This window comes from Brienomyrus brachyistius, chromosome 10 (genome assembly GCF_023856365.1).
Source record: "Brienomyrus brachyistius isolate T26 chromosome 10, BBRACH_0.4, whole genome shotgun sequence".
Classification (NCBI taxonomy): domain Eukaryota; kingdom Metazoa; phylum Chordata; class Actinopteri; order Osteoglossiformes; family Mormyridae; genus Brienomyrus; species Brienomyrus brachyistius.
The window spans coordinates 27,014,907-27,041,706 of record NC_064542.1 but is presented as its reverse complement, the minus strand read 5'-3'; the positions used below and the strand labels follow the sequence as shown (position 1 = coordinate 27,041,706).

At 50.5% G+C, this 26,800-nt stretch overlaps 1 protein-coding gene across 1 annotated transcript in view; it reads left to right on the top strand.

The window, feature by feature from the left end:
* Nucleotides 1-26,800, top strand: part of chd3 (chromodomain helicase DNA binding protein 3) — a 34,708-nt gene that overhangs the window by 4,113 nt on the left and 3,795 nt on the right. The window contains 37 exon segments of the mRNA XM_049027251.1: nt 197-321; nt 897-1,135; nt 1,231-1,358; nt 1,446-1,575; nt 2,574-2,752; nt 2,991-3,257; nt 3,361-3,564; nt 4,304-4,518; nt 5,049-5,180; nt 5,577-5,673; nt 6,341-6,532; nt 8,034-8,234; nt 8,354-8,491; nt 9,669-9,790; nt 11,883-12,056; nt 12,515-12,656; nt 13,632-13,763; nt 14,148-14,265; nt 15,042-15,166; nt 15,463-15,694; nt 16,529-16,698; nt 16,825-17,002; nt 17,667-17,732; nt 17,845-17,930; nt 18,557-18,690; nt 19,015-19,159; nt 20,207-20,372; nt 21,015-21,148; nt 22,814-23,030; nt 23,179-23,286; nt 23,576-23,607; nt 23,609-23,702; nt 24,316-24,424; nt 24,782-24,830; nt 24,832-24,915; nt 25,725-25,920; nt 26,067-26,230. Of these exon segments, the coding sequence (XP_048883208.1) occupies nt 197-321; nt 897-1,135; nt 1,231-1,358; nt 1,446-1,575; nt 2,574-2,752; nt 2,991-3,257; nt 3,361-3,564; nt 4,304-4,518; nt 5,049-5,180; nt 5,577-5,673; nt 6,341-6,532; nt 8,034-8,234; nt 8,354-8,491; nt 9,669-9,790; nt 11,883-12,056; nt 12,515-12,656; nt 13,632-13,763; nt 14,148-14,265; nt 15,042-15,166; nt 15,463-15,694; nt 16,529-16,698; nt 16,825-17,002; nt 17,667-17,732; nt 17,845-17,930; nt 18,557-18,690; nt 19,015-19,159; nt 20,207-20,372; nt 21,015-21,148; nt 22,814-23,030; nt 23,179-23,286; nt 23,576-23,607; nt 23,609-23,702; nt 24,316-24,424; nt 24,782-24,830; nt 24,832-24,915; nt 25,725-25,920; nt 26,067-26,230 (5,424 nt within the window).

Sequence of the window (26,800 nt, the reverse complement as noted above, 5' to 3'; positions counted from 1 at the left end):
CATTAATTCGAGCTGAAGTAGAACAAATTTGAGTTGGTGGTCCTCAGTGAGATGAGTTCCCTCCTCTCTGGAGCTGCATGGATATAAGTTTTGTATTTGCCGAGGAACTTTAACGTCTGTGTGAGGATAAAGAGATGTTGAAAGGCTAACCTGGTCAGTCCGCGTTTGTATGAGTGATTCTGGGGCTGGTTTGCAGCCGCTGGAGCAGAAAACCTCCGCACAGCTGGCAAGAGACTGGGGCCTGGAGGATGTGGATCACAGCTTCAGCGAAGAGGACTATCGCACGCTGACCAACTACAAAGCCTTCAGCCAGTTCATGAGGTACTCTGTAGCGCACGGGTTGGACGGCCCTGTTCCGTGACTGCGATGGGACAGTGCGGTTTCTTGAGCGGTAGATTTAGACCTCACAGTTCCAGGGTTGCGGGTTTTGGATCCCGCCTTTTCGTGTGTCACACTCATCTGATTTTTCTCCTTGTGTATGCCGGTTCCTACAGAACTTTCATGGCGTTCAGAAGAACTCTTGGGCTGTGTTAGGTACAAGTTATTCATTTGTGATTTGGTGTGTGTGTGTGTGTGTGTGTGTGTGAGGGCGGGCGCGTTCACTGGAGTGGTATCTCTTTCCTAAGCTGTCCGGGGGTCACTTCAGCTGATTGAGTGTTTCTTGTATATGGAAGGTTGCTGTGGATTTCACACTCGTATGATGGGAGCGGTCATTGTCCCAGTTGTGAGTTGACTGTGTTAACGAGGGAGTTGTTTTCTTTGATCTTGTTGAGCCTTTTCCTCCATCACTAACCCTGTAGCTCTAAGGTGACACATAAGGATGGGCGTTTTGTCTGGTGTCCAAGGATGATGGTGGCTCATGAGCGACCTCCAGCTCCCTCCTCTCCCTTCCTCAGGCCCATGATCGCCAAGAAGAACCCCAAGATCCCCATGTCCAAGATGATGACCATCCTGGGGGCCAAGTGGCGCGAGTTCAGCTCCAATAACCCGTTCAAGGGTTCCGCTGCTGCTGTGGCGGCGGCCGCTGCCGCTGCCGCTGCTGCTGTCGCCGAGCAGGTCTCCGTGGTGACCGCCTCCGTGGAACCCCTGCCCCAAGCACCCCCTCTCCGCAAGGCCAAGACCAAAGAGGGCAAAGGTCAGTGGGACGGGATTTCCTGCCTTGCAGGTTGGAGACTGTTTACAGGGCAGATGTTGCCGGTGATTTTAAGATCCTCCCGCTGTCGTCTCCAGGCCCTGGGTATAAGAAGCGCAGTAAGAGCCCTCGGGTGCCCGAGAAGAAGAAGACCAAGGCCAAGAAGATGGCCCCACTTCGCATCAAGCTCGGAATTATGGGTAACAAGAGGAAGAAGAGCAGTTCGGTGAGACGCTGCCTCCACGTTTGCGCGTGTTTGCTTGGAATGTCTACGCGTTGTTGTTCTGACCCTGTCTCTGCCCCCTGCTCACAGAGCGAGGACGTGGACGAGGAAGACTCCGAGCAGGAAGATTCTAGCGTCCACAGTTCCTCTGTCCGCTCTGACAGCTCTGGCCGGGTCAAGAAGAACAAGCGTGGTCGTCCGGCTAAGAAGAAGAAAAAAAGTAGGTTACTCACTCTTACTTTAGCTCCTACACTTCCTCTCATTCTCCTTTGACATAATTTCCCCTTCCACTTTTTTATTTTAAAATGCGAACAACCAAAATATTATTTATCATGATGGGAATTAACACGTTGCTTGAAAAAGAATTCTGCACGTTCCAGAGGGAATCAGTCCTGTTTTCCAAAATGGGTAAAGCTTATTTTTGTTTTAATAATTATTATAAAAAGATTCTAGGAAATCATAGACAGGTTGTACTTGGTGACTACACATGAGTGTTTCTCGATTAGGGGTCATGACCTGAATGATCTGATTTCTGCTGGTGGAGGGGGTAGGGTGTTGGGATATGAATAAGACTGGAGGAGTGGATTGGGCTGTAGCCCCTGATGTCTCAGGCAGATCTAGTTAATTTCAGTTGTCATGAAAAACCCAAGCAAATCATTGCCGAACCATAATGATTTAACCTTTGTAAGTGAGCATTACATACGGAGCCTGTGTGGTCCCCGCATTCTGCAGGTTTCCTTCCGCAGTTCAGTATCATGTAGGTCGCTGAATTGGTGTTTCTAATTTACCGGTATTGTGTGAGTTTGCGCCCTGCAGTGGACTGCCAGGCCCCGGCCAGTGTGCGTCCTCTGGTGCTTCATGAGAAGCGCGTAGAACACGGGTGGCTTTATACATGAAAAAAGACTTTGACGGACAAAAAATACTGGCAAAGACTAAAACGGGATTGTTTTTGCGTTATCTTTGGTCGCCCTGCATTCCTCTGGCTGGGGTGACAGTGACACACATATTGGTTTACAATCACTGCTGTTGATCTTTCAGAGGGGCTATTAACGTTCACTGTTGGGAAAGGCTCATAATGTTCCGTTTCCGTTTCGTTTCTGTCTTGGGGATCATGGTGGCTCAGTGTGTGGATCCCGCCTCACCATATCTATGTACTGGATGATCGTGGAAGATCAATGCATAGGTGTTATAGTTTTCTTCTCACCATTCCTCTTGGAGCGGTGATAGGGGATGAAGATGGCGACGGCTATGAGACAGACCACCAGGATTACTGCGAGGTCTGCCAGCAGGGCGGCGAGATTATCCTGTGCGACACCTGCCCCCGAGCGTACCACCTCGTCTGCCTCGAGCCGGAGCTGGAGAAAGCCCCTGAGGGCAAGTGGAGCTGCCCCCACTGTGTGAGTTACTGATCACCTGCTCTCGTCTTGCTGGAGAAGCCCACCTACCCATCCAGGGTCCGTCCAAATGCCCCCAGAGCCCAACAGTCTGGCCCCGCTACATTGCGAGATTGTGTTATATTTACGGGACCAAATAACTGCAGGCTGACTGACAGCCATGGTGCAATTAGGTCCCTTCATAACTGCCTTCTTGCCCCTCTTGTCGCCTAATGCATCTTATCTTCTCCTCTGTGCCCAGGAAAAAGAAGGCATCCAGTGGGAAGCGAAGGAGGAGGACTTTGAGGACTTTGAGGAGGAGTGTGATGAAGGGGGTGTGGTTGAGCGTGGGGGCGGGGCCACAGGAGGGGAGGAAGAAGAGGACGACCACATGGAGTTCTGCCGGGTCTGCAAGGATGGTGGCGAGCTGCTGTGTTGTGACTCTTGTCCCTCATCCTACCACATCCACTGCCTCAACCCGCCTTTGCCTGAGATACCCAATGGGGAGTGGCTGTGCCCACGTTGCACGGTGAGTGACAGCGTCTCAGGCCAATCAGCGATGAGGTGTCTAGGCCGGTGAAATTGGTGGTGAAGCCAGCTGCTTGTGTATTTTTTTCCTCCCTCCCCGTTAGTGCCCCCCGATCAAAGGCAGGGTGCAGAAGATCCTCCACTGGCGCTGGGGCGAGCCGCCACCCCCCGTGCCTGTGCCCCCCGCCCCGGATGCTGACCCCCAGCAGCCACCCCCGCCTCCCATGAAGGGCCGTGCCGAGAGAGAGTACTTTGTCAAACTGATGGCCCAGTCCTACTGGCACTGCACCTGGATTACTGAGCTCCAGGTGAGGTTGGGAGAGCGGGATGCAGGACGACAGAGGGACAGGTAAAGATGGGAGAGAGGGATGTAGGAAGACAGGTTAGGATGGGAGGGATTAAGGGGGACTAAGAGAGACAGGTGTGGATGGAAGAGAGGGATGAGGGAAGGCAGAGGGAGACAGCAAATTACAGATAGAGAGAGAGACAGTGTTATTGTTAGGGGACAGAGAGACAGGTGTGGATGGGAGAAAAAAATGGAGCAAAGTATGAGAGGAGAGAGAAACAGACAGAAGAGTGTGGGAAAGATATGAAAGTACAAAGAAAGTGAAAATGTGAGGAGGAGTGCAAGATGCATATCTAGTGCAGTGCTTCTCAGCTTATCTTCAGAATGGATCGCGTTTTGGCGCCGAAATGTCACAGCAGGCTGTGGGGCTAGGAGATCACTGCAACGCTGTCAGCCACATCTAAGGTGCATTTGTGATTGGAGAGAAAAAAGCTCAGCTGTTTATAAATGCTGTTTGTTAATCATGTGATGTTTAGAGCCGTAGTGACCTGTAGGACCTTAGAAAGGCCAAGATGGCTGTGTGTGGCTGGGGTTTGGCCAGAACATGTAGTAACGTGGTTCAGCTTTTCTTTCAGTCCCGTCTGCTGAAATTTAATTCGCAATGAAATCCTGGTTTTAGTTTTCATTATCGTTCTCTGTTCCACCCCACCTCCCCCATGCCCCCTGCTTGCCTTCCTGCCCCCGTGGCCCCCGGCCCCCAGCTGGAGATCTTCCACTCGGTGATGTTCCGTAATTACCAGCGTAAGATGGACATGGACGAGCCGCCCAGCCTGGACTACGGCTCGGGCACCGAGGATGACGGCAAGAGCGAGAAGCGGCGAGCCAAGGACCCGCAGTACGCCGCCCTGGAGGAGAAGTTCTACCGATACGGCATCAAGCCCGAGTGGATGATGGTGCATCGGATCATCAACCACAGGTGTGTGTGTGGGTGTGTTTGCGTGCGTAAATGTGTGTGAGTCATTCTGAGTTCTATAGGTCTATAGGCAGCACACTGAATTTAAAGTAAACTTGTAAATATCGATCTCCATGTCCACCTTCAGGAAACACCTCAAGACTTCACTGTTCCGTGAATTCCTCCACTAACCTGAAGCCTTTTTACGTTCCCTGAATGTTCTAAAATTGCCCTTCTGGTCCTTGAATACTCTTTATAGCTTCTTGCCATGTTTCAGATGTTTTCTGTAGCTCTGCCTCTGATGTAGCTTACACTTGTAACTAACCGGACATTCATTGGAAGGGCAGCCTAACTGCTCTAAGTCGACGCCTTGACAGCAAGTGTGTTTGTAATGTGCAGTCTGGCTCACTTGTATGTCACTTTGGACAAAACCGTTTGCTGAATATGTAAATGAAATGTAAATATAACTAGCAGTGCTTTTGATTTTGGTGTGTGTGTGTGTGTGTGTGTGTGTGTGTGTGTGTGTGCGTGTGCGTGTGCGTGTTTTACGGCAGTGTGGATAAAAAGGGCAATTACCATTACCTGGTGAAGTGGAGAGACCTGACCTATGACCAGTGCACTTGGGAGAGGGATGACCTGGACATACCGGACTTCAATATCCACAAGACCAACTACTGGAGGCACAGGTGAGAGATGCAGCACGTGTCCAGTGGGGGGGGCATCCTGAGTGGCTGCAGGTCACACTACATGTCAGGGACCCTTTGTGTCACCATCAGTATGGCTGCATCAGTGTGGTGTCAGTCTGAGCTCTCAGTCTCCTGGTTCCCCTCATTCTGTCCCTCCTCCCCCCCATTAAATGCCCGCAAGCCCTGTTCTGTTTAACAGCCCTCCTCCTTTTCCACTTCTTTTAATGCCCTACCTCTTTCTATTCTGTGCTCTTTCCCTTGCCCCCCACTTGGGGGCGGTGTTTGGCCGTCTGTGATGATGTCCTGAACTCCCGTGAACCTACGGGCTTTTTAAAAGACCTTCTTATTCGTGATGATCCATGTTTATACGTGTCTCCGATTTGTAACCACATGTAGAGAGGAGGTGATGAAGGAGGACCCAGAGAAGCCGAGGAAGATGAGGAGCGTGAGGAAGGACGAGGGCGACGAGCCCCCCAGCTATCCCGTTAATGACGTAAGTCCTCCTGTTTGCCGCGACCTGTGATTTTGAACTCTTGCCATTAGCCCTTGGGGTTCGCGTTCGCTTACCGTTCCTGTTACATTTGCACACGTTGCGATGCTTTGCCTGCAGCACTCGAGGTGCTTTTAGCATCTGCTTAACACTTGCCTACGCTGTTCTTTAGGGGATAGGCATCATGGGCTGGCTCTGGTAAGGGAACGTCCTTGTTGGAATAGTCTAGATCTGAGCTCTGAAGTGTTTCCCTTTATAGTTTGTAGCTCTCTCCTTTTCCACGCATTTCTAAGCACGTTTCATGTATAAAATTCAGTACCTTGGATACATGCTGTCACTTTAGTTTCTCCTTCTTATTCCTCGAATAACCTCCCCATCTCCCCTCCTCTCCCCACCCCTTGGTTCTCTTTTCATCTCCTTTTCTTCTTCTGGCTGTTCCTCCTCATTTTCTGCCCCTCCTCTTTTCTCTCTCTCCTTTTGACCTCAATATGTCCCTCCTCCCTTTACTCTTGTGTCTGATTTCCGGTATCCCCCCCCCCCCCCCCGCCCACCTCCGGCCTTTGCTACTCTCCTTTCCCCTCCTGCTTTGGTCCGTGCCTTTTCTCATTTGATCGCTGATCTCCTGCTCCTACCAATCCCCCGCGCTCGCCTTCCCTTCCCTCTCTCACAGCCCACGGTTAAATACGAGGAGCAGCCTGACTTTGTGACGGTGACGGGGGGCACTCTGCACCTCTACCAGCTGGAGGGGCTCAACTGGCTGCGCTTCTCCTGGGCCCAGGGCACCGACACCATCTTGGCTGATGAGATGGGACTGGGCAAGACCATCCAAACCATCGTGTTCCTCTACTCACTCTTCAAGGAGGTGGGGCTTCACCTGATTCCAGTGCGCTTATATACTGTAACAACTAAGTTGCTGTTACTGACAGTGATATTATGTCACTGGGGCACTGTACTGAGTTTTGCATTGTTACTGATTCATATAATGTACAGTCTACCCTTTGATATGGGGGGGGGGGTTAGGGGCACAGGCCCCTCGCAATCTGTGGAAAAACGTGTAAAAAAATTTTGGTCCCCATGGCGAGCAAAGGCAGGTGAAACGATACAAGATCACTGCGAGGTCACTGCGAGGTCACTGCGAGATATCACGTGAGAGGCTGCTGTAAACACACTTAGCATCCTCCAAACCAGCGCTGTACATACATGTTATGTTATGCATTTATGAGTACTAAATTTTTTGTGCATTTTTCTTTGTGCATTTAATTTCTTATGCCAACCTGGTGATATACAGTGGAAACTGCTTATAGTGATCATGCTTATTGTGATCAACTGCTTATGTGGATCAAAAAGCTTGAGACGGAATCATTCCTGTACAAATACTGTTGAAATAATTTGCTTATAGTAGTCAAGTAGTACACTTGCTGTATTTGTTTAGGGTTTTTTTATATATATATATATATGGCAACATATGGAAAATTTTTTAATTATGGTATTTTTTTTACTTGCCTACTTTGCCTTGCGGTAACCCGCCCGTGTCTGGCTAGCTACCTGAGGCTAATGCTGCGCACACAGAAAATATAACAGGAAAAAGAAAGTAATTTTGTCACAGTATATACAATATAAACTTTTCAAAACTTATGATAAACCGGCGAAAATGAGCCAATGAGATGCAGCAGCGAAACTACAATAAGCTATATTTAATGTACAATATACTAACTGTATAATAGCATATTTGAATTACACATAGTTCAGTAATTTAATTTGTACAATACTGTAATTTGAAAAGCATTTGAAACAGCTGTACTGTATTTTTTAATTTTAAAAAATTCAGTAAATAGCAACGCTGTCCATTTTATTACCATATATGCATGTAATAAATATACAAATGTCAATTAGATGGTAATCTGCCCGATACAAAGAAAAAGAAAAAAATCTGTTATAATCTGCTTATACTGATCAGTTTCACCCAGACAGACGTGATCACTGTAAGTGGATCACACTGTATATCGAAAGCATGATGGGGAATGTTGCGACATGTAGTTAGTTGGTCCTGCCTCCTCTAGTTTCTTAGACCCACCCTCTCTACAGTCTGATTGGTTATCTCTCTGAACCAATCATGTTTTGTTCTGCCCTCAGAACATTTTTGCGCAAGGAAAACTCCCATGAGCAAACCCGAGGGTCGGCAGAGCCAGGTCCCTAACCTCTGATTGTTCCAGGACTCTGCTACTCCTGACTTTCTGAGACACAGTGCTGTATCTCCTTGCATTTCTGCTGGCTGATATTGTGAACTTTAAGGACTCCACGGGGCCTCAGTAGGGGTCACTGACTGCTATTTGGTTGATTTTCCCATGGTCCTCCCATTACAGGGTCACACCCGGGGGCCATTTCTGGTGAGCGCCCCGCTCTCCACCATCATTAACTGGGAGCGTGAGTTTGAGATGTGGGCTCCTGACTTCTACGTGGTCACCTACACGGGCGACAAGGACAGCCGCGCCATCATCCGTGAGAATGAGCTCACGTTTGACGACGCCGCCATCAAGGGCGGCAAGAAGGCCTTCAAGCTCCGGGTGAGGGAGCGAGTGAGAGGGAGAGAGAGCGCCTCCTTGAGGGCGTGCTAAATGGCCGCGGAGACCAGGGACGTGATCGGTGCCGCTGATGCTGCCTGCTGTGCTCGTGTCCTCTGCAGAGAGAGGCGGCCATCAAGTTCCACGTGCTGTTGACCTCCTATGAGCTGGTGACCATCGACCAGACGGCCCTCAAATCCATTGAGTGGGCGTGCCTAGTGGTGGATGAAGCTCATCGGCTCAAGAACAATCAGTCTAAGGTGTGTGACTGTATGCGTGCATCTCTTCATGTTTGCATGTGTGAGTATGTGTGTGTGTGCACGAGCGTGAGAGCCATATTCACACCCCAGAGTTTTATTTTTGTTCTTCTGTATTTTCGTCCTTCTTTCACTGCATATCGATGTTTGACTGTCTCTGAACTATATGTATGTGTCTGCGGGTGTCAGTGCAGTTCAGCTGTGAGTGATTATAAGTGTGATGCTGTTGTGATTATGAATGATATAGGGTAACACTTTACATTAACTGCGCCTTCATAATGCATTCATAGAACATTCTTTAGCAGCATGTAAGTACACCTTAATATCCTAACATACCATAAAAGCTTAAATATACATTAATAACAAACATTATGTGATAATGTGTTATTATCATATAATGTTTGTTATTGTTAATTAATGTATATGCTAAGGGATACTTACATGCTGCTTATGAATGTTCTATGAATGCATTATGAAGGTGCAGTTAATGTAAAGTGCTACTGAATTTGTGATGTGAGTGTGATTATACAGCTGGCCCATGAACAGGGCCTTTGATCTCTAGTTACTGTAGGGCAGGACTGTGCAAATCACGATCCTCAAGGTCCGAGCCCTGCTGATTTTCCAGCCTAACTTCACCTGTGAGCAGGTGTGAAGCCCCTGGCCAATCAGAATCAGTAATTATTAAACTACCTACATGGGAGAATTGAAAACAAGGCCTGGATTTGGAATCGAGGGCCAGATTTGAATAGGAGGGGTCTAGGGATTGGCTGATCCTGCTTTCTCAGTTGTTCATCACCTTGAGCATCCACTAAATAAATGTAAAAATATGAGTGTGACTATGCTGAGATGGTGAGCACGCCCATTCCTACCACTGAGGACACCAAGGTCTGCGATCCAATGACCATGCTCCATTACGGGGCACACCTAAGGTGGGCTAACATTTTTAACCTTGCTATTTTAAAAATCCTGGCTGTGACTGTGATGATGAGTATGGCTGAATGCACTGTGATTGTTAGTGATCCTGGGGGTAATTATGTTGTGATCCTGACTATACTCTCATTGTGAGTGTGGTTATACTCCGAGTATGATTTTATTGTGACGGCACTCGCCCGATCTGTGATTTCGGGCTCTGCGTGCCTCTCCTTTGTCTCTCATCTCTTCCCCTTTTCCTGCCATGCAGTTTTTCAGGCGCCTGAACGACTACAAGATCGATTATAAGCTGCTGTTGACGGGGACCCCGCTGCAGAACAACCTGGAGGAGCTCTTTCATCTGCTCAACTTCCTCACGCCCAACCGCTTCAAGTAGGGCCACGCACACGCACACAGACACACATACATGCATGCACACACATGCATGCACACACACGCATGCACACACATGCATGCATGCACATACATGCACACAGACACGCACACACACATACACACACACATGCATACAGACACACACATGCATGCACACACATTCATGCACACACACGCACACAGACACACATACACATGCATGCACACACATGCATGCCCACACACGCACACAGACCTGTACTCGTATCGTTGTAGAGACCAGCCATTCATTTCTATGGGAAAAACTCATGATTGACAAATGATAACCTTAACCCCTAACCCAGCCTTCACCACTCTTTAACTATAAAAAACCGAACGAAATACAAGGTTTCTGCCATTTTTAGTTTTTGATGGCAGTCACAGATTTATAAAGTTGAGTTTCCTCATCTGGGGGCCGAAAAAATGGTCCTGACGTCAAAATAACAGCGTTTTTTCACATTGTGGGGTCCCCACGATGTAATGCAAGCATGACCACACTCACGAATACAAACATGCATGCATGTGCATATCTTTGTACTTGTGGGTACTTTCCATTGACTCTTGTCTAACTGTAAATAAGCCTACACTCAAATAAGCCTAAGATAAAAATGGCAGTGAACAGAAGGTTTCCACACCTCATCTGGTCGGTGAAGTTATATTTTCATGAAATAGTCCCTTTTATTAGGGAGCCCTACCCTCTTTCCCCTCCAGATCCTCTTCAGCTGTACGCTCAGAGATGCCTCCTTGCACATTGGTGTCGTACCGAACTGTTATTTTTGCACTTGTGGCATTTTTGCCAGCTTCAGCGAGTCTGGCCGTCCTCCGCTGGCCGTCCTCCGCTGGCCGTCCTCCGCTGGCCGTCCTCCGCTGGCCGCCCTCCGCTGGCCGCCCTCCGCTGGCCGTCCTCCGCTGGCCGCCCTCCGCTGGCCGCCCTCCGCTGGCCGCCCTCCGCTGGCCGCCCTCCGCTGGCCGTCCTCCGTTGGCCGTCCTCCGTTGGCCGCCCTCCGCTGGCCGTCCTCCGCTGGCCGTCCTCCGTTGGCCGTCCTCCGTTGGCCGTCCTCCGTTGACCGCCCTCCGCTGGCCGTTCTCCGCTGGCCGTCCTCCGCTGGCCGCCCTCCGCTGGCCGCCCTCCGCTGGCCGTCCTCCGTTGGCCGTCCTCCGTTGGCCGTCCTCCGTTGGTCGCTCTCCGTTGGTCGCTCTCCGTTGGCCGTCCTCCGTTGGCCGCTCTCCGTTGGCCGTCCTCCGCTGGCCGTCCTCCGTTGGCCGCTCTCCGCTGGCCGCCCTCCGCTGGCCGCCCTCCGCTGGCCGCCCTCCGTTGGCTGCCCTCCGCTGGCCGCTCTCCGTTGGCTGCCCTCCGCTGGCCGTCCTCCGCTGGCCATCCTCCGCTGGCCGCCCTCCGCTGGCCGCTCCCATTTCCAGCCACTACCAGGATGCTTTGTGCATCACATTCTCTGTAAACTCTACACCAGCGGTTCTCAGTCCTGTTCCTGGAGCCCCCCGGGGCCAGAATGTTTTCATTCCAATCCCACCTTCATCAGGCTTACAGTATATGGTCCTTAATAAGCTAATAATGAATGTGGCAGGATGAAAGCAGTGTGGGCTGGAATGAAAACATTCTAGGGGGGGGTGGGAATCAGGAACAAGATTGAGAACAACTGCTGTAAAACTCATTGAGAAAACTCATTCGGACCGAGATACTGTTTCATACGAACTGAACACAGAACCAGGAGCAAAAGGTTCCTCTGCAGCCTAATGCAGACTGTTTATACCAGGTGTCCCCAGCAGGTGGCACTTGAGAGCACAGTAGATCATCACCCCCTCCGCCCCCCAGGAAGATTTTATCAGGGACGCTGGTCCTTGGAAAAATAATCAGCTACCCTGCTCTTCACCCTATAATATTTCATACAAGATGGTAGAACCTCCACATATGATGCTAACAGTCACCCAACACTCAGAGTCCCTTAGATGAGGCGTCTTATCTGCCATGATGGTCTTACCCAGACCAGAGGAGCTTCGCTGTTTGACAGGGTCCCTGACAGACCACTGGTGCTAAGGCGGTCTCACCCCGCAGTAACCTGGAGGGCTTCCTGGAGGAGTTCGCCGACATCTCCAAGGAGGACCAGATCAAGAAGCTGCATGATCTTCTGGGGCCGCACATGCTGCGCAGGCTGAAGGCCGACGTCTTCAAGAACATGCCAGCCAAGACTGAGCTGATTGTGCGGGTGGAGCTCAGCCCCATGCAGAAGTGAGTGGGAAGGGGGGGTGGGGGCGTGATCTGATAAGGATGGAGGCTCACATTCCCATCCCCGCGGGCATATAGCGAGCGCCGCATATAACGGAAGAGCGCCAGGCATTCCCAGAGGTCTGTGTGGCTGGTAATTCCCAGCGGGTAGCGGACTGTGTGTGGCGCTAGTCTGAAATGCACAGACACAGACAAATAAAACGGTTTCGGCTGTGTCTCCCTCTTCTAGCAGATTAAAAATAGCGCGATGGCTGGTGAGGAGATGAAATCTATGTGATCTCCTGTTTCCTCTGTTCTGCTGCCAGATCATTAAACCTGTGATCTGAGGATCACTTACTCTTTAAGAAGGTTGCTCAAAAAGCTAAGCTCTGTGTTTTCGCTGCGCCGTTTATAGAAGCTTGTAGAAGCTGGTTATCCCTTTGGTAAAATGTTTCATCCGCCCCCCCCGTCTGCCTGAACAGGAAGTACTACAAGTACATTCTGACGCGGAACTTCGAGGCCCTGAACTCCAAGGGTGGCGGCAACCAGGTGTCCCTGCTCAACATCATGATGGACCTGAAGAAGTGCTGCAACCACCCATACCTCTTCCCCGTGGCTTCTGTGGTGAGCACGAGGCCTGCCTGTGGTCTCTATTTCTCCGTGTTCCCCATGTGAGCTGCCTGTGGTCTCTATCTCTCCGTGTTCCCCATGTGAGCTGCCTGTGGTCTCTATCTCTCCGTGTTCTCCATGTGAGCTGCCTGTGGTCTCTATCTCTCCGTGTTCCCCATGTGAGCTGCCTGTGGTCTCTATCTCTCCGTGTTCCCCATGTGAGCTGCCTGTGGTCTCTATCTCTCCGTGTTCCCCATGTGAGCTGCCTGTGGTCTCTATCTCTCCGTGTTCCCCATGTGAGCTGCCTGTGGTCTCTATCTCTCCGTGTTCCCCATGTGAGCTGCCTGTGGTCTCTATCTCTCCGTGTTCCCCATGTGAGCTGCCTGTGGTCTCTATCTCTCCGTGTTCCCCATGTGAGCTGCCTGTGGTCTCTATCTCTCCGTGTTCCCCATGTGAGCTCCCTGTGGTCTCTATCTCTCCGTGTTCCCCATGTGAGCTGCCTGTGGTCTCTATCTCTCCGTGTTCCCCATGTGAGCTGCCTGTGGTCTCTATCTCTCCGTGTTCCCCATGTGAGCTGCCTGTGGTCTCTATCTCTCCGTGTTCCCCATGTGAGCTCCCTGTGGTCTCTATCTCTCTGTGTTCCCCATGTGAGCTCCCTGTGGTCTCTATCTCTCTGTGTTCCCCATGTGAGCTGCCTGTGGTCTCTATCTCTCCGTGTTCCCCATGTGAGCTGCCTGTGGTCTCTATCTCTCCGTGTTCCCCATGTGAGCTGCCTGTGGTCTCTATCTCTCCGTGTTCCCCATGTGAGCTCCCTGTGGTCTCTATCTCTCTGTGTTCCCCATGTGAGCTGCCTGTGGTCTCTATCTCTCCGTGTTCCCCATGTGAGCTGCCTGTGGTCTCTATCTCTCTGTGTTCCCCATGTGAGCTCCCTGTGGTCCCTATCTCTCCGTGTTCCCCATGTGACCTCACCGCGTTCTCTGTGCTCCCCAGGAAGCCCCTAAGACAGCCAGCGGGGCATACGAAGGCACAGGCCTCACCAAGTCCTCCGGGAAGCTGCTGCTGCTGCAGAAGATGCTAAGAAAGCTGAAGGAGCAGGGCCACCGTGTCCTCATCTTCTCCCAGGTGACCTGCACCGTGGGCAGCTCACCTATACACACATATATACGCTTGACAGATGTACTGATTAAATACCTGCACGTGTGATCCAGAAGTTGCAGGTTCAAGGCCCCAGGGTTACTCTTCGAAACCTTTTACAATATACATTTATATGACGTTTGCATATTTTATTGTTATATAAAGGAGCCCAGTGGAAGTAGGTTCACATTAGAAAACATATAAGCAAAGCATATAACCCAAAGAGGTTCCGTGATTGTATTGTGAAGCCATAATCTGTCAGGTGTAGATTGGGTGAAGGAGCATTATTGTGTTTTATTGAGGAGGGGGGAGTTTGCTTGATGGGGAGGGTCCTACCTTTCTGACATCCCAGCTTCTGTCCCACATCACCAGATGACCAAGATGCTGGACCTGCTGGAGGACTTCCTGGACTTCGAGGGCTACAAATACGAGCGGATTGACGGAGGGATTACGGGCGCGCTGAGGCAAGAGGCTATCGACAGGTTCAACGGTGAGCAAACCGCCCCCTTCCGTCCGCATTGAGGGATTCGCCTTTCCTGTGCGTCTTGTTACAGTTGTTTTCCATGCCTGGAAATGCATGCTTGGGCCAGCAAACGCAGCAGTGGAACTGAGTACATGTTACACAGCAACTCGGAAGGATTCCTGTTGAATTAACAGCTTCCTGGCAGTGAAAGGGCTTCAGTTGTATAAAACACTTATAAAGCCTTATCCTGGATGACCCATATTTATTTGTGCAGTTAGTCATTGTGCTTAATGTTGCCGTTCTGTATCTGCACTGCTGCCTGCTCTATATTTTATGGCTCCTATTAGTCATCTGTTTGTGTTAAAGCGTAAGAATATATGCAGATGCGGCGGAGGTTAAGGCTCTGTGGGCCTTTGAATGCGTCACCTTGGCTGATTTTCCTCCCTTCCTCTCTTTCCTCTCTGTTCCCTCTTTCTTTTTTGTTCCCTCTCTTTCTTCCCTCATTCTTTTTTCCTCTCCATCTCTTTCTTCTCTGGTTCCTCCCTCCCTCTTTTTCCTCTCCTTCTCTTTCCTCTCTCCCTCTCTTTTCCCTCTCGTTCCTCCCTTTTTTCGTCTCACCCTCTCTTTCCTCTCACCCTCTCTTTCTTTTCTGTTCCCTTTCTTCCCTCTCTCCCTCTCTTTCCTCTCCATTCCCTCCTGTTCCTCGCTCACAATGTTTTTTCTCTTTGCACTCTCCCTCGTTTCTCTCACCCTCTGTTCCCTCTCTTTCCTCTCTCGCTCTCTTTTCTTTGTCCCTTGAGCAGCTCCGGGTGCCTGTCAGTTCTGCTTCCTCCTGTCCACCAGGGCCGGTGGCTTGGGGATCAACCTGGCCACTGCAGACACCGTCGTTATCTTCGATTCGGACTGGAATCCCCACAATGACATTCAGGTACCCCCCCCCTCCTCCTCCTGTCTGCCCTCCTGTCCCTCGAGACTGTGTGCAGTGCAAAGGATATGAAACACACCAAACAACACAACACTAAGGAAATAATTCCTCTTGTGGAGTAGCTTATACACTAGCACTGTCTCGTACCCCTATGGTTGCAGGTTCGATTCCCATCCCTGCTCTGTATCTGTGGACTTCCTGTGTGTTTCCTGTGTCTCTCTGTTCTGCCTGGTCTCTAAACTGCCTGTAGCGTGTGATCGTTTAACTCCGTTTAACCGCCCCCCCCCCCCCCCCCCCAGGCGTTCAGCCGCGCCCACCGCATCGGTCAGGCCAACAAGGTGATGATCTACCGCTTCGTGACGCGGGCCTCCGTGGAGGAGCGAATCACGCAGGTGGCCAAGCGCAAGATGATGCTGACTCACCTGGTGGTGCGGCCCGGCCTGGGCTCCAAGGCCGGCTCCATGACCAAGCAGGAGCTGGACGACATCCTCAAGTTCGGCACCGAGGAGCTCTTCAAGGACGAGATCGAGGGTGAGAGGTGGGGTGGGGGTGGGGGGAGTGGCGTATTGCGGAAACCAGGCTAATTACATCCTCGGATGATGCGCAGTCCGATTCTGTCCTTAAAATCACTTTGGAAGGCAAAAGTTAATAAACCCCAAACACTGTAGCCATTATACCTTAAGGCTGCATATTCCAAACCAGCACAACTTCACTCATTATTATTATTATTATTATTATTTTTATTAGTACAGTCATCTGTCGCTAAATGACAGGGATATGCTCTGAGAAATGTGTCGCTAGACAGACCTGGAGAGCAAAGTCTAAATGAAGATGAGAAGTACAATATAGTATATGCACTTTGTACTGTACATAATTGTATGTGCTATACGTTTAAAGGACTGGCAGCGCCGTAGGTCCATTTACATCAGCATCACCATAAACACGTGAGCGATGTGTTGCCCTGTGTTGCTAGGTGACAGGATTTTTTGAGCTCTGTTGTAATCTTGTGGGTCTACGTCATATATGCGGTCCGTCGATGACGGAAGTGCTGTCATGCGTTGCATAACTTTTATTTTTCTGTGCTCTGAAAAACGTAATCCCATAAAAGTGGCTAGTTATTGATATAAGATGATTATAAAAAGTGTGAATAGTGTTTTTTTTTTAATACAGTAAATCAGTAGATTGCTTAACATGTTAGTGTGGTGTGTTGTGGTACTGATGATGTTTACAAAAAGAAAGAACAAAGCAAATAATAGGTAATCAAATTTAGGGATGTAAGTATAAACAAAACACCAAAGTGGAGAAACATGTAGGCCAAGCGTGAAAGATGAGAAAGAAATCTTGAAGTTCCTGCACCCTGTCTAGCGGGGGACAACAAGGACGAGGACAGCAGCGTGATCCACTATGACAGCACCGCCATCGAGCGTCTGCTGGACCGCAGCCAGGACGCCACCGACGACTCAGACATGCAGAACATGAACGAGTACCTGAGCTCCTTCAAGGTGGCCCAGTACATGGTGCGGGAGGAAGATAAGGTAAGCAGGGGGTGAGGTAGGGTAGTGGAGCGTGTGAGAGGCTGAGAGGAGGGCTTTCCCTCATCCTCTCCTCCGTGTGAGGGCCGGTGTCTCACCTCACCCCCCCCCCCGTATCTCTGAGCTCAGATCGAGGAGATCGAACGTGAGATCATCAAACAGGAGGAGAACGTGGACCCTGACTACTGGGAGAAGCTGCTGAGGCACCATTACGAGCAGCAGCAGGAGGACCTGGCACGCAACCTGGGCAAGGGCAAGCGCGTTCGCAAGCTGGTCAACTACAACGACGCCGCACAGGAGGACCAAGGTACGGCTAGTTTGGGCAGAATCAGAGGCGTGTACTCCTGTAGGGGTCAGGGATACGCTCATCGGAAGGGGGGCGGAGCTAGTTTGAGTGGGAAGCGGAGCAGAGTGGTGCATAGGCCAGCCCCCATAAAAAGGGGGGTTATAAGGTGCATGAAGCGGAAGAGAAGCAGAAATCAAAGGTTGCACCCACCTGTAGGGGGCAGTAAAGAGCCGAGGTACACATATCTGGGGCGATATAGAGGATAAGAAATACACACAGGAGAGAGAACCGAATGGCACCCAAATTACAGCTAAGACCTGGAAGCTGAGTCGCAGAATCTAATCATCCTCATGCAGGTGTTTTCTCTGCTGCAATGAAGATGTTTCAAACTCCAGGCGCTGAGGCCGACCCAGCTGGACCGTCTCTCTGTTCTGAAATCGTCCCACAGCTGGGTTTCTTCGTTACGAAGCCGGTGTATCGCTTGCGCTTCAGCTGCTGCTCTATTATTACTTGCTGCCTGTCTGTTGGGTCTGTTTGTTAGAAAAAACAATGATATGTGTGTTTTTTTCCCCTCCCTCACACCTAAACACCCAAGATTAGTTTATCGTAGAGGAGTGTGGCCCACTGTCCTAGCCTATTGACGGGACACTATGTGCTGTTTCAGAATGGCATGCTGATATTTCAGATAACCAGTCCGAGTACTCGGTGGGCTCCGAGGAGGAGGACGAGGACTTTGACGAGAGACCGGAAGGTGAGGAATCAGGATTTGGGGGATGGACGCCGGGTTCTGCAGGGCAGAAGCGTTTATGGGAATGGAGGGATCAGTGATTCTGGGGATTTTTTTTCTCACGCCTCATCTCAAGGTCGGAGACAGTCACGGCGTCAGCTGAGGAATGAGAAGGACAAACCACTACCCCCCCTACTGGCCAGAGTGGGGGGTAACATTGAGGTACAATGACTCTCTTTATATGCATGTTCCCTTGTTTGTGTGGTTCTCTGTCTCTCTCTGCCTTTCTTAATATATGTGCCTCCCAGCCTCTTTCTGCCAGTCTCTGCCTCCCCGTCTTTCTCCCTGCCTCTATCTCCATCTTTGCTTTCTCATCTCTGTCTACCTCTGTCTCTGCCTCCTTATCTCTCTCTCCTTGTCTCTGCCTCCCTGCCTCTTTCTCCCTCTGTCTCTGCCTCTGTCTCTTTCTTCCTCTGTCTCTGCCTCATTCTCCCTCTGTCTCTACCTCTCTGCCTCTTTCTTCCTCTGTCTCTGCCTCCCTGTCTCCTTCCCCCTCTGTCTCTGCCTCTTTCTTCCTCTGTCTCTGCCTCATTCTCCCTCTGTCTCTGCCTCTCTGCCTCTTTCTTCCTCTGTCTCTGCCTCCCTGTCTCCTTCCCCCTCTGTCTCTGCCTCTTTCTTCCTCTGTCTCTGCCTCATTCTCCCTCTGTCTCTGCCTCATTCTCCCTCTGTCTCTGCCTCATTCTCCCTCTGTCTCCGCCTCCCTGCCCCTTTCCTCCTCTGTTTCTCCCTCTCTATCTGTTTGCCTCTTTCTCTCTCGCTCACTCACTCTCTGTCTGTCCACATATCAGGTACTGGGCTTTAACACGCGTCAGCGTAAAGCCTTCCTCAACGCCGTGATGAGGTGGGGCATGCCGGCCCAGGATGCCTTCTCCTGCCAGTGGCTCGTCAGGGACCTACGGGGCAAGAGCGAGAAGGAGTTCAAGTAAGAATGAGCAGACAGTGAGGGAGGGGAGAGCTGGGGGAAGAGGCCACCTACATCATAGACAACGTACCTCAAGCACTGAATACTCTTATTGCTGTGTTTCCAGTCTTTTCCTGCTGTTTCTCTTTACTCCAATCACTTGATATTTATTTCCTCTTCTATTCTGTCCTCATCTATCTTTTTCTCCATCTCAGTTTAAGCTAAGAGCTCCTTCGTTCAGTGCAGATACACAGGGAGTGGTCACGCGCAGCGTTAGCATCTTAGCGTAGCGGCGTTTGTCTGTAGCATCTGACCACAGAGGCCGCCCCGTCCCCCGGTCCCCAGGGCGTACGTTTCCCTCTTCATGCGGCACCTGTGTGAGCCGGTGGCCGATGGCTCAGAGACGTTTGCGGACGGCGTCCCGCGGGAAGGCCTGTGCCGGCAGCCTGTGCTCACTAGGATCGGCGTCATGTCGCTTGTGAAGAAGAAGGTCGGTGCTTCGGGGCTTGTGCACACAGCCACACGCAGCCACACGCAGCCACACGCAGCCACACGCAGCCACACGCAGCCACACACAGCCACACACAGCCACACGCAGCCACACACAGCCCACATATTCATGTCATTCTGCTGATTCATTCCTATGGGCATAACCCTAATCTTAACTGTGATAACTCTAACCCCAACCCAGCCCTTTTGGCTTATTTTGGGTTCTTGATTGTATTCCAGGTTTTTATAAAATTGTGGTTATTCTTGTAGGGAACAGAACATGTCCGTATAGGGTAACAAGTTACAGGTTTTTATCACATTCGGAGGGAATCTAGTCCCAGCAAAGGAACAATTACAAAAATGCCATTTCAAACACACCTTCAGTCACATCCATACATTCTCTCTTTTTACAGTAACAACCTTAGAACTTTGCAGAGAGAGCTGAATATTTTGTCTAATATAACACACATAAAAAAGTAATTATGAGATCAGAAGAGGACCGAGATTTCCTTAACTGAGATATAATTAGATCTGTGCTCACATACACCAGGGATCGGTCTGCTTTTTGCACCACATATTAGAAAACACACATGACTGGCAACCCTGAACATCGGACAGTGGTTATGGAGGCCTGTATGTTTATTGTAAAACCTGTCACAATGTAACAGTGGAGGCCTGTATGTTTATTGTAAAACCTGTTACAATGTAACAGTGGAGGCCTGTATGTTTATTGTAAAACCTGTCACAATGTAACAGTGGAGGCCTGTCATACATTTACCTGTACAAGTTCACTTTAGTATTGATAATGTTGTATGGGAGAGAAGCTGTGTTACGTATTGACAGCTCGGTGTTTTCTAGAAAGACCCTGGGTCAGACCCTGTTCCAGGTTAGTGAAATTTGTGTAGTGATCTCACTTCCTGTGTAGTGATCTCACTTCCTGTGTAGTGACTCACTTCCTGTAGGCTTGTTTGCAGCTCGTTAGCCTGCGTTTCCCTTTCTCTGCCGCACCACCTCTTGGGGGCGCCATAGTGACGGTGATGTCACGCAGGTCCAGGAGTTCGAGCACATCAACGGCAAGTGGAGCTTGCCGGAGCTGAAGCCGGAGGTGAGCATGGACTCCAAGAAGTCGTCCCGCGCCTCGTCCCCCGCCATCAAGACAGCCACTCCCACACCCGAGCCCAGCTGCAACAACACCCCCTGCACCTCGAAACCCGGTAGGCGCGCTGCCGCACGCCCTCACTGCTGCTGCTGGCCACATACGCTTTTAGTCGCAATATAGAGACCAGCTGGAAAGGTTTACTGAGGATATGCATAAGAGTTTGGCTTCGTAAGAAAGTAACACTTCACTGTTTAATCGTGCCTCTGTATGGCTGTACGGCCTATTTTAAATCTAGTCATTCAGTTATTTAATTGTGGGGCTGCAGTTCATCGCATAATCTGTTATAATGGAATTATCAATAATTGCTTTGCCGCAATGTTTTTACTTCCTTGAAAAGGAACAAAAATATTTGATTTCAGCTTTGTTGTTGCTACGGCGTTTCAAAAACGATCAGGAAGTGATAGAATAGTCGAGTATTCAACTGAAAGCTCAGTCCTAGGTAATTATTTTGGAGTGCCATACTCCCCTGGATTCGGGCCAAGGAGCATTGTAGTGCTGTATGCTGTACAATGCTGCCCCTCATAGGCACCTAGATGTACAAGATATACTGACACTGTGTATTTTTAAAAAGTCATTGCAGCGCACAGCCACTAGTGGGTGCTCACGCCCCACGCAGTCAAGGGCAAGCAAGGCAAGGTTGCTCCCCGTCTCAGTGCAGTGTTGACACTGACCTCTAGCACCCTGCGTATATCTGCAGCTACACCCTCCCCGCCTGACAAACCAGAGAGGAATGGCAAGGACGGAGAAAAGGAGGAGGGAGAGAGCCCACTGGAGGTGGATAAGGAGCAGGAGAAGGAGAGGAAGAGTGGCGAGGGTCCCGACTCTGCGGAGGTGGGAGATCAGGGACAAAACTGTAATAGAAGACAATTTATCTACATTTAATAATAAACTGCATGGAGAAAAGTACCGGGAGACCTGGCCTTTGCACCTACAGGAACTTTAATGACATCATTTTCTAAATCGATAGGCATCAGTGTGGAGTTGGTCCCCCCTTTGCAGCTATAACAGCTGCCACTCTTTCGGGAAGGCTTACCACAAGATTACGGAGTGTGTCTGTGGGACTTTTTGCCAAATCACCCAAAAGAGCATTTGTGAGTTCTGGCACTGATGCTGGGCATGAAGGCCTGGCTCACAATCTCTGTTCTATTTCATCCTGAAGGTATTTGATGGGGTTGAGGTCAAGGCTCTGTGCAGGCCAGTCAAGTTCTTCCACACCAAACTCACGCAGCTATGGTCCTTGCTTTGTGCACTGGGGCACAGTCATGCTGGAACAGAAAGGACCTTCCTTCCCCAAACTGTTCCCACAAAGCTGGAAGCATAGAATTGTCCCAAATGTCTTGGCATGCTGAAGCATTACGAGTTCCCATCACTGGAACTAAGGGGTCCAGCCCAACCCCTGAAGAACAACCCCATACCATTATCTCTCCTCCACCAAACTATCCGGCATGCTCTACACTCCGTCTTACACTTGGTGATGTGAGGCTTGCATGCAGCTGCTCAGCCATGGAGGCCCATTCCATGAAGCTCTCAGCCTACAGTTTTTGTGCTGGGGTTAATGCCGGAGGAAGTTTGAAACTCAACTTATTGAGCCAACAGTGTGTTGGCGACTTCTACGCACTGTGTGACTTACACACTCGGCGGTCCCGTTCTGTTACTTTACGTGCTCTGCCACTTCGCATCTGAGTTTCTGTTGCTCCTAAATGCATCCACCTTGCAGTAGTACCACTTAAAGCTGACCGTGGAACATCTAGCAGGGAAGAAAATTCGCAAGCTGACTTATTGCAAAGGTGGCGTCCTATGACAGCACCACGCTTGAATTCACTGAGCTCTTCAGAACGACCCATTCTTTCACAAATGTTCATAAACTTGACTGCATGGCTGGGTGCTTGATTTTATACACCTTTGGCAACGAGTCTGACTGAAACACATGAATTTGATGATTAAGTGGTGTTTCCCCTATGCATTTGTCCATATAATGTATATATAGGTTTGCATTTTCAGTTTACTGCAGTAGGAACCCTTTGCTTCAGTGATAATGCTGTGATCATGTGACAAGCAGAGGACTATCCAGCATGCAGGCTGTGTGTGTTTTTATCCAAACCGGAAACTCCTTAAAACTCCCATGTTCCAAAGTTTGAAGGTGCAGGGCTCAGGTCTCCTTCTGGAGAGGAGTTTGTTAACCCTAACCCTAACTCTAACCCTAACCCTAACTCTAACCCTAACCCTAACTCCTCTCTGTGCATCTGTGATCCACCCATAGTCTCAAAATACCATAAAAGTAATTAAAATAAGAGATATCAGTTAGCTTTTTAAGAAGTTTTGCTGTTGTCTTTCTACGTATTTCTGAACATTTTGAGCTTAAATGATAAATTATAACTGTATCTAGGTCCACACTTCCATTTAACTATTGGCAAACCTTCTAACCTGTGGCCTCCCCTGTTTTCTTGTGAATGCTGTGTTTACTGGTGTGTCGCTGATGCCGACTCTCGCACCCAGCCCCCGCTCAACGCTAAGGAAGCGCTGCAGGACCAGCCCACCGGGGAAAAGCCAATCGCAGATGAGGGCGTGGCATCAGGGGAGGAGTCTAAAAAGGCGGGCAGCGCCTCGGCAGCCACCGAGGAGAAGAGGCTGGAGGAGGAGAGGGCCGAGTCCGAGCTGGCTGGGGATACGCGGGCGCCGGCCGAGTCCCCCCCCTCCCGGGATGGGAGATCAGGTACGGGATCACTATGGAAACCGAAGAGGTTGCTTAGAGTTCGCAGAAGCAGAGTCATGTGACCTAACAGGAGGTAGAATTACATACAGATAAACAATCTGTTGTGCGGTTGGCTTGGCTGGTCCATACCGGTTCCTTCTCCCTGTAGGCGAAGCGGAGAAGGCGGAGGAGGAGAAGACGGAGGATTCTTCCGTGTCCTCAGAGACGGGCGAAAGCAAGGATAAGCCAGAAAGCCAGGCCACAGAGGTTAAGAAAGGTGACCTACAGCTTTATATTATATCTCACTCTCATCCTGGCATCTCAGAACGTGCCAAGCTTTGTTTTTGGGATTAAGTTTTGGCGTCGGGCCGACAGCCTGCAGTGTTTCCTGAGGCACTAGGTGTCATTTGGAATGTGGACGCTATGATGCATGTAGCACTGCGTAGGTTGGGTACCGGTCCACCTAACAGAGCAGCAGATGGACTCGTCTCTCAGCACGGGGGCCCTTGTGCTCTGTGGTGCGTAAGTCAGTCATACCCAACCGCTGCATTTGCCTCCACCTGCAGAAGACGTGAAGGGAGAGAAGGAGACCGGGAAGGGAGAGCAAGGCCACAAAGGAGGAGGTGCCCAGGGGCAATGGCAAGGGCGAGCGCCCCCGCTTCATGTTTAACATCGCTGATGGCGGCTTCACAGGTAAGGGCGTTGTGGTAGGGGTCTGTGTGAGTGTCATGGGTAAAGGGCGTAGAGGTAGGGTCTGGATGGGCTTCACGGGTAAGGGCGTGGCAGTAGAGTTCTGGACAAGGTTCTGGTCGCAGCTGATTGGTCTTAGCAGAACTGGTCACCTGTGGCAGTGGGGTTATGTGTCAGGAGGGACGCCTGTGCATGTGCTCCACTCAGCAGGTCTCACTGTTGTACATCTGGTGGAAAAACAAGTGTAAATAACACCACGCATGAACATCCTAATTAAACAAACTGATGGTAACCATATGCCCCCACATGTCACACAGGCCTATGATTGGTGCTGTGTGCTTCCCAGCAACAGGTTCCTCCCTGTGTGAAGGCCCCCCCCCCCCCAGTTATTTCAATATTATTCTTGGCCTGTTTTAGTCGTTCTCACCCGTTATCATTACATCAAACCCCACCCACGCATTTAACCGATTCATTGTAAACTGTACCGACTCCTTGCAAGTTGCAGTTAAAATGCTTATCAAGTGTAGCAGATCTGTTTTAATGTGGTGCCCAGTGCTGTGCTATGTTCGCTTTCCCGGGACGTTCAGATGCTCCATCGTTCTGATGTTTTCTGTAGAGCTTCACACGCTGTGGCAGAACGAGGAGCGAGCAGCCATCTCCTCGGGGAAGATGAACGAGATCTGGCACCGGAGGCATGATTACTGGCTCCTGGCGGGCATCGTAGTGTATCCTTGACGGACCGTTGCCATGGACACTGCCTCTTTTCATCTCCGTAGAGAATGCGGCACTCAGAGAGTCGTGCCTCAGGATTTCGATTCCTTTTAAGTGAAACCCCCCCAATGCTTAGTTAGCCAGTAAGTTTAATATTTCATTTTTCTTTTCTCCATCCTTTTACGAAACTGTTTGTCCAGATTAAATCAACAGCTGGAACATTTTGTATTAGTGATTTTGTCCGTTTGATTATTGCTTTAGTGTAATTGTACTACTTAGGATCAGGAAACACACGCACACACACCCTCAGTCAGCCAGCATGGCCCAAGGGCCCCCTGCAGCCCTCCCCCACTGGCCCTTGACCCCCACAGTCACGGCTACGCGAGGTGGCAGGACATCCAGAATGACCCGCAGTTCGCCCATTGTGAATGAGCCCTTCAAGACTCAAGCTAACAAGGGAAACTTTCTGGAGATGAAGAACAAATTCCTGGCCAGACGGTTTAAGGTACGCGCCCCTTGTGGAGCACTGTGTTGGGGGGTCAGGTATCAACGATGCGTTTCACGCTGCAAGGAATACGTGTGAGTGTTTATGTGTGCGTGTTTGTGCATATATTAGTGCATGACTCCATGCATGTGTGGCATTACATAACAGGATGATGAGCAGGCCAAGCGACTGCTGACTGGAGGGATATCAGCGAGTGTAACTTCCTGTTATTGTCTGCCACACCTGTTCCGCATTCTGATCCTTACATCCCCATTCTCTCTCATTCTGTCACTCTCCCGCTGTCGTGCCCTCTGTCACTCACATGGGTGTTTGTCGGCGGTCTCGACCACCCCACTGTTAAGGGCTAGGGTTTTTAAATATTTCTCTGATTAGTTCAAAGAACGCTTTGCTTTTGAGAGCATTTCAAAACAGTCAGTGTCTGCTGGCTTCTCGCTCTGCATATTAAATGTACCTTAATTCTCCCGCCGAATGTTATACTTGCTGCTGTTTGCGTCTCCGTGTGGTTCGTCACTCGCCGTCACATTTTATAATATGTCGTTTTGTCGGTCCGCCGCGGCTCCTCGGGCTGGAGACTCTGCCCGGCTAAAGGCCTCCATCCGTCTGAATTTCTTTGCAGGTTTCGGCTGAACTTTGGATCTTTGCCGATGACGTCCTGCTGTCAGTTTCTTGCAGGGATCTCGGTCTCCTGCCAAACCTTCAAATGGCCATTTAAGTCTCTCTGATTTTCTCCACCGGGCCTCTTTGCCAGGGTTAACCTCCTTGCATGTTCCACCCCCCCCCCCCCCCCCCCCCCCCCCCCCCCCCCTCAGCTGCTGGAGCAAGCCCTGGTAATAGAGGAACAGCTGCGGCGGGCGGCGTACCTGAACATGACACAGGACCCCACGCACCCCGCCATGGCCCTGAACGCTCGCTTCGCCGAGGTCGAGTGCCTGGCCGAGTCGCACCAGCACCTGAGCAAGGAGTCGCTGGCGGGAAACAAGCCGGCCAACGCCGTGCTGCACAAAGGTGCGTGTCAGGCTGCGTGCGTTCGTGCCTCTAAGGGTGCTTGGTCCAGATCAAGCTTGTGGAGACCCTGGAGAACAATGAACACCCGCTCACTGCCAACACCACGCGTCCGTGTCAGCTTGACAGCGGCTCGTGTGTAATTGCAGTGCTGAACCAGCTGGAGGAGCTGCTGAGCGACATGAAGGCAGACGTGACCCGGCTGCCCGCCACGCTGTCCCGAGTCCCGCCCATCGCCGCCCGCCTGCAGATGTCCGAGAGGAGCATCCTCAGCCGATTAGCTAACAAGGGCACCGAGACCTTAACGCCCCCAGTAAGGTTACACCTGCTCTCCTCCTACAATCTCAGAACAGCACACGGCTGTGTACGAGCACAGGCCACTTATGTGTATTATGCTCTCAGTGGTCTTACCTGCGCTAAAGCGACATGCTGAATTCTTACATGACGACACACCGCATTGTAATCCCTGATTACACCCAGTACGCGGCTCAGCCAGTTAAGCCTCTGTGCCTGTGAGCGGAAGGCCGCTGCTTTGAGGGCGGCTTTGGCAGAGTAGCTACATGTCATACGGGCCCTCGAGCGAGGCCCCTAACCCCCCAGCTCCATGGGCGCCGCGACAGGTGGCTGCCCCTCTCTGCCAAGTTCCCTCTCACCTACATGTCTGTGTGTCGTGGAGAGCAAGATAGAGCAGGTGGAATGAAGATGAGAGGGATTTATGGAGCGTCATTGCTATTAGTAATTAGTTAATGCAACCAGTTGTAATGGAAATGCAATTACATGCATATTTTGAAATGCACACCAGCACATATATGGCAGCATGGGGTCTGCAGAGATACTTCAGCTCCAAATGGTGTTGAAGCTCCAGGTGCATCTGCTCACAGAG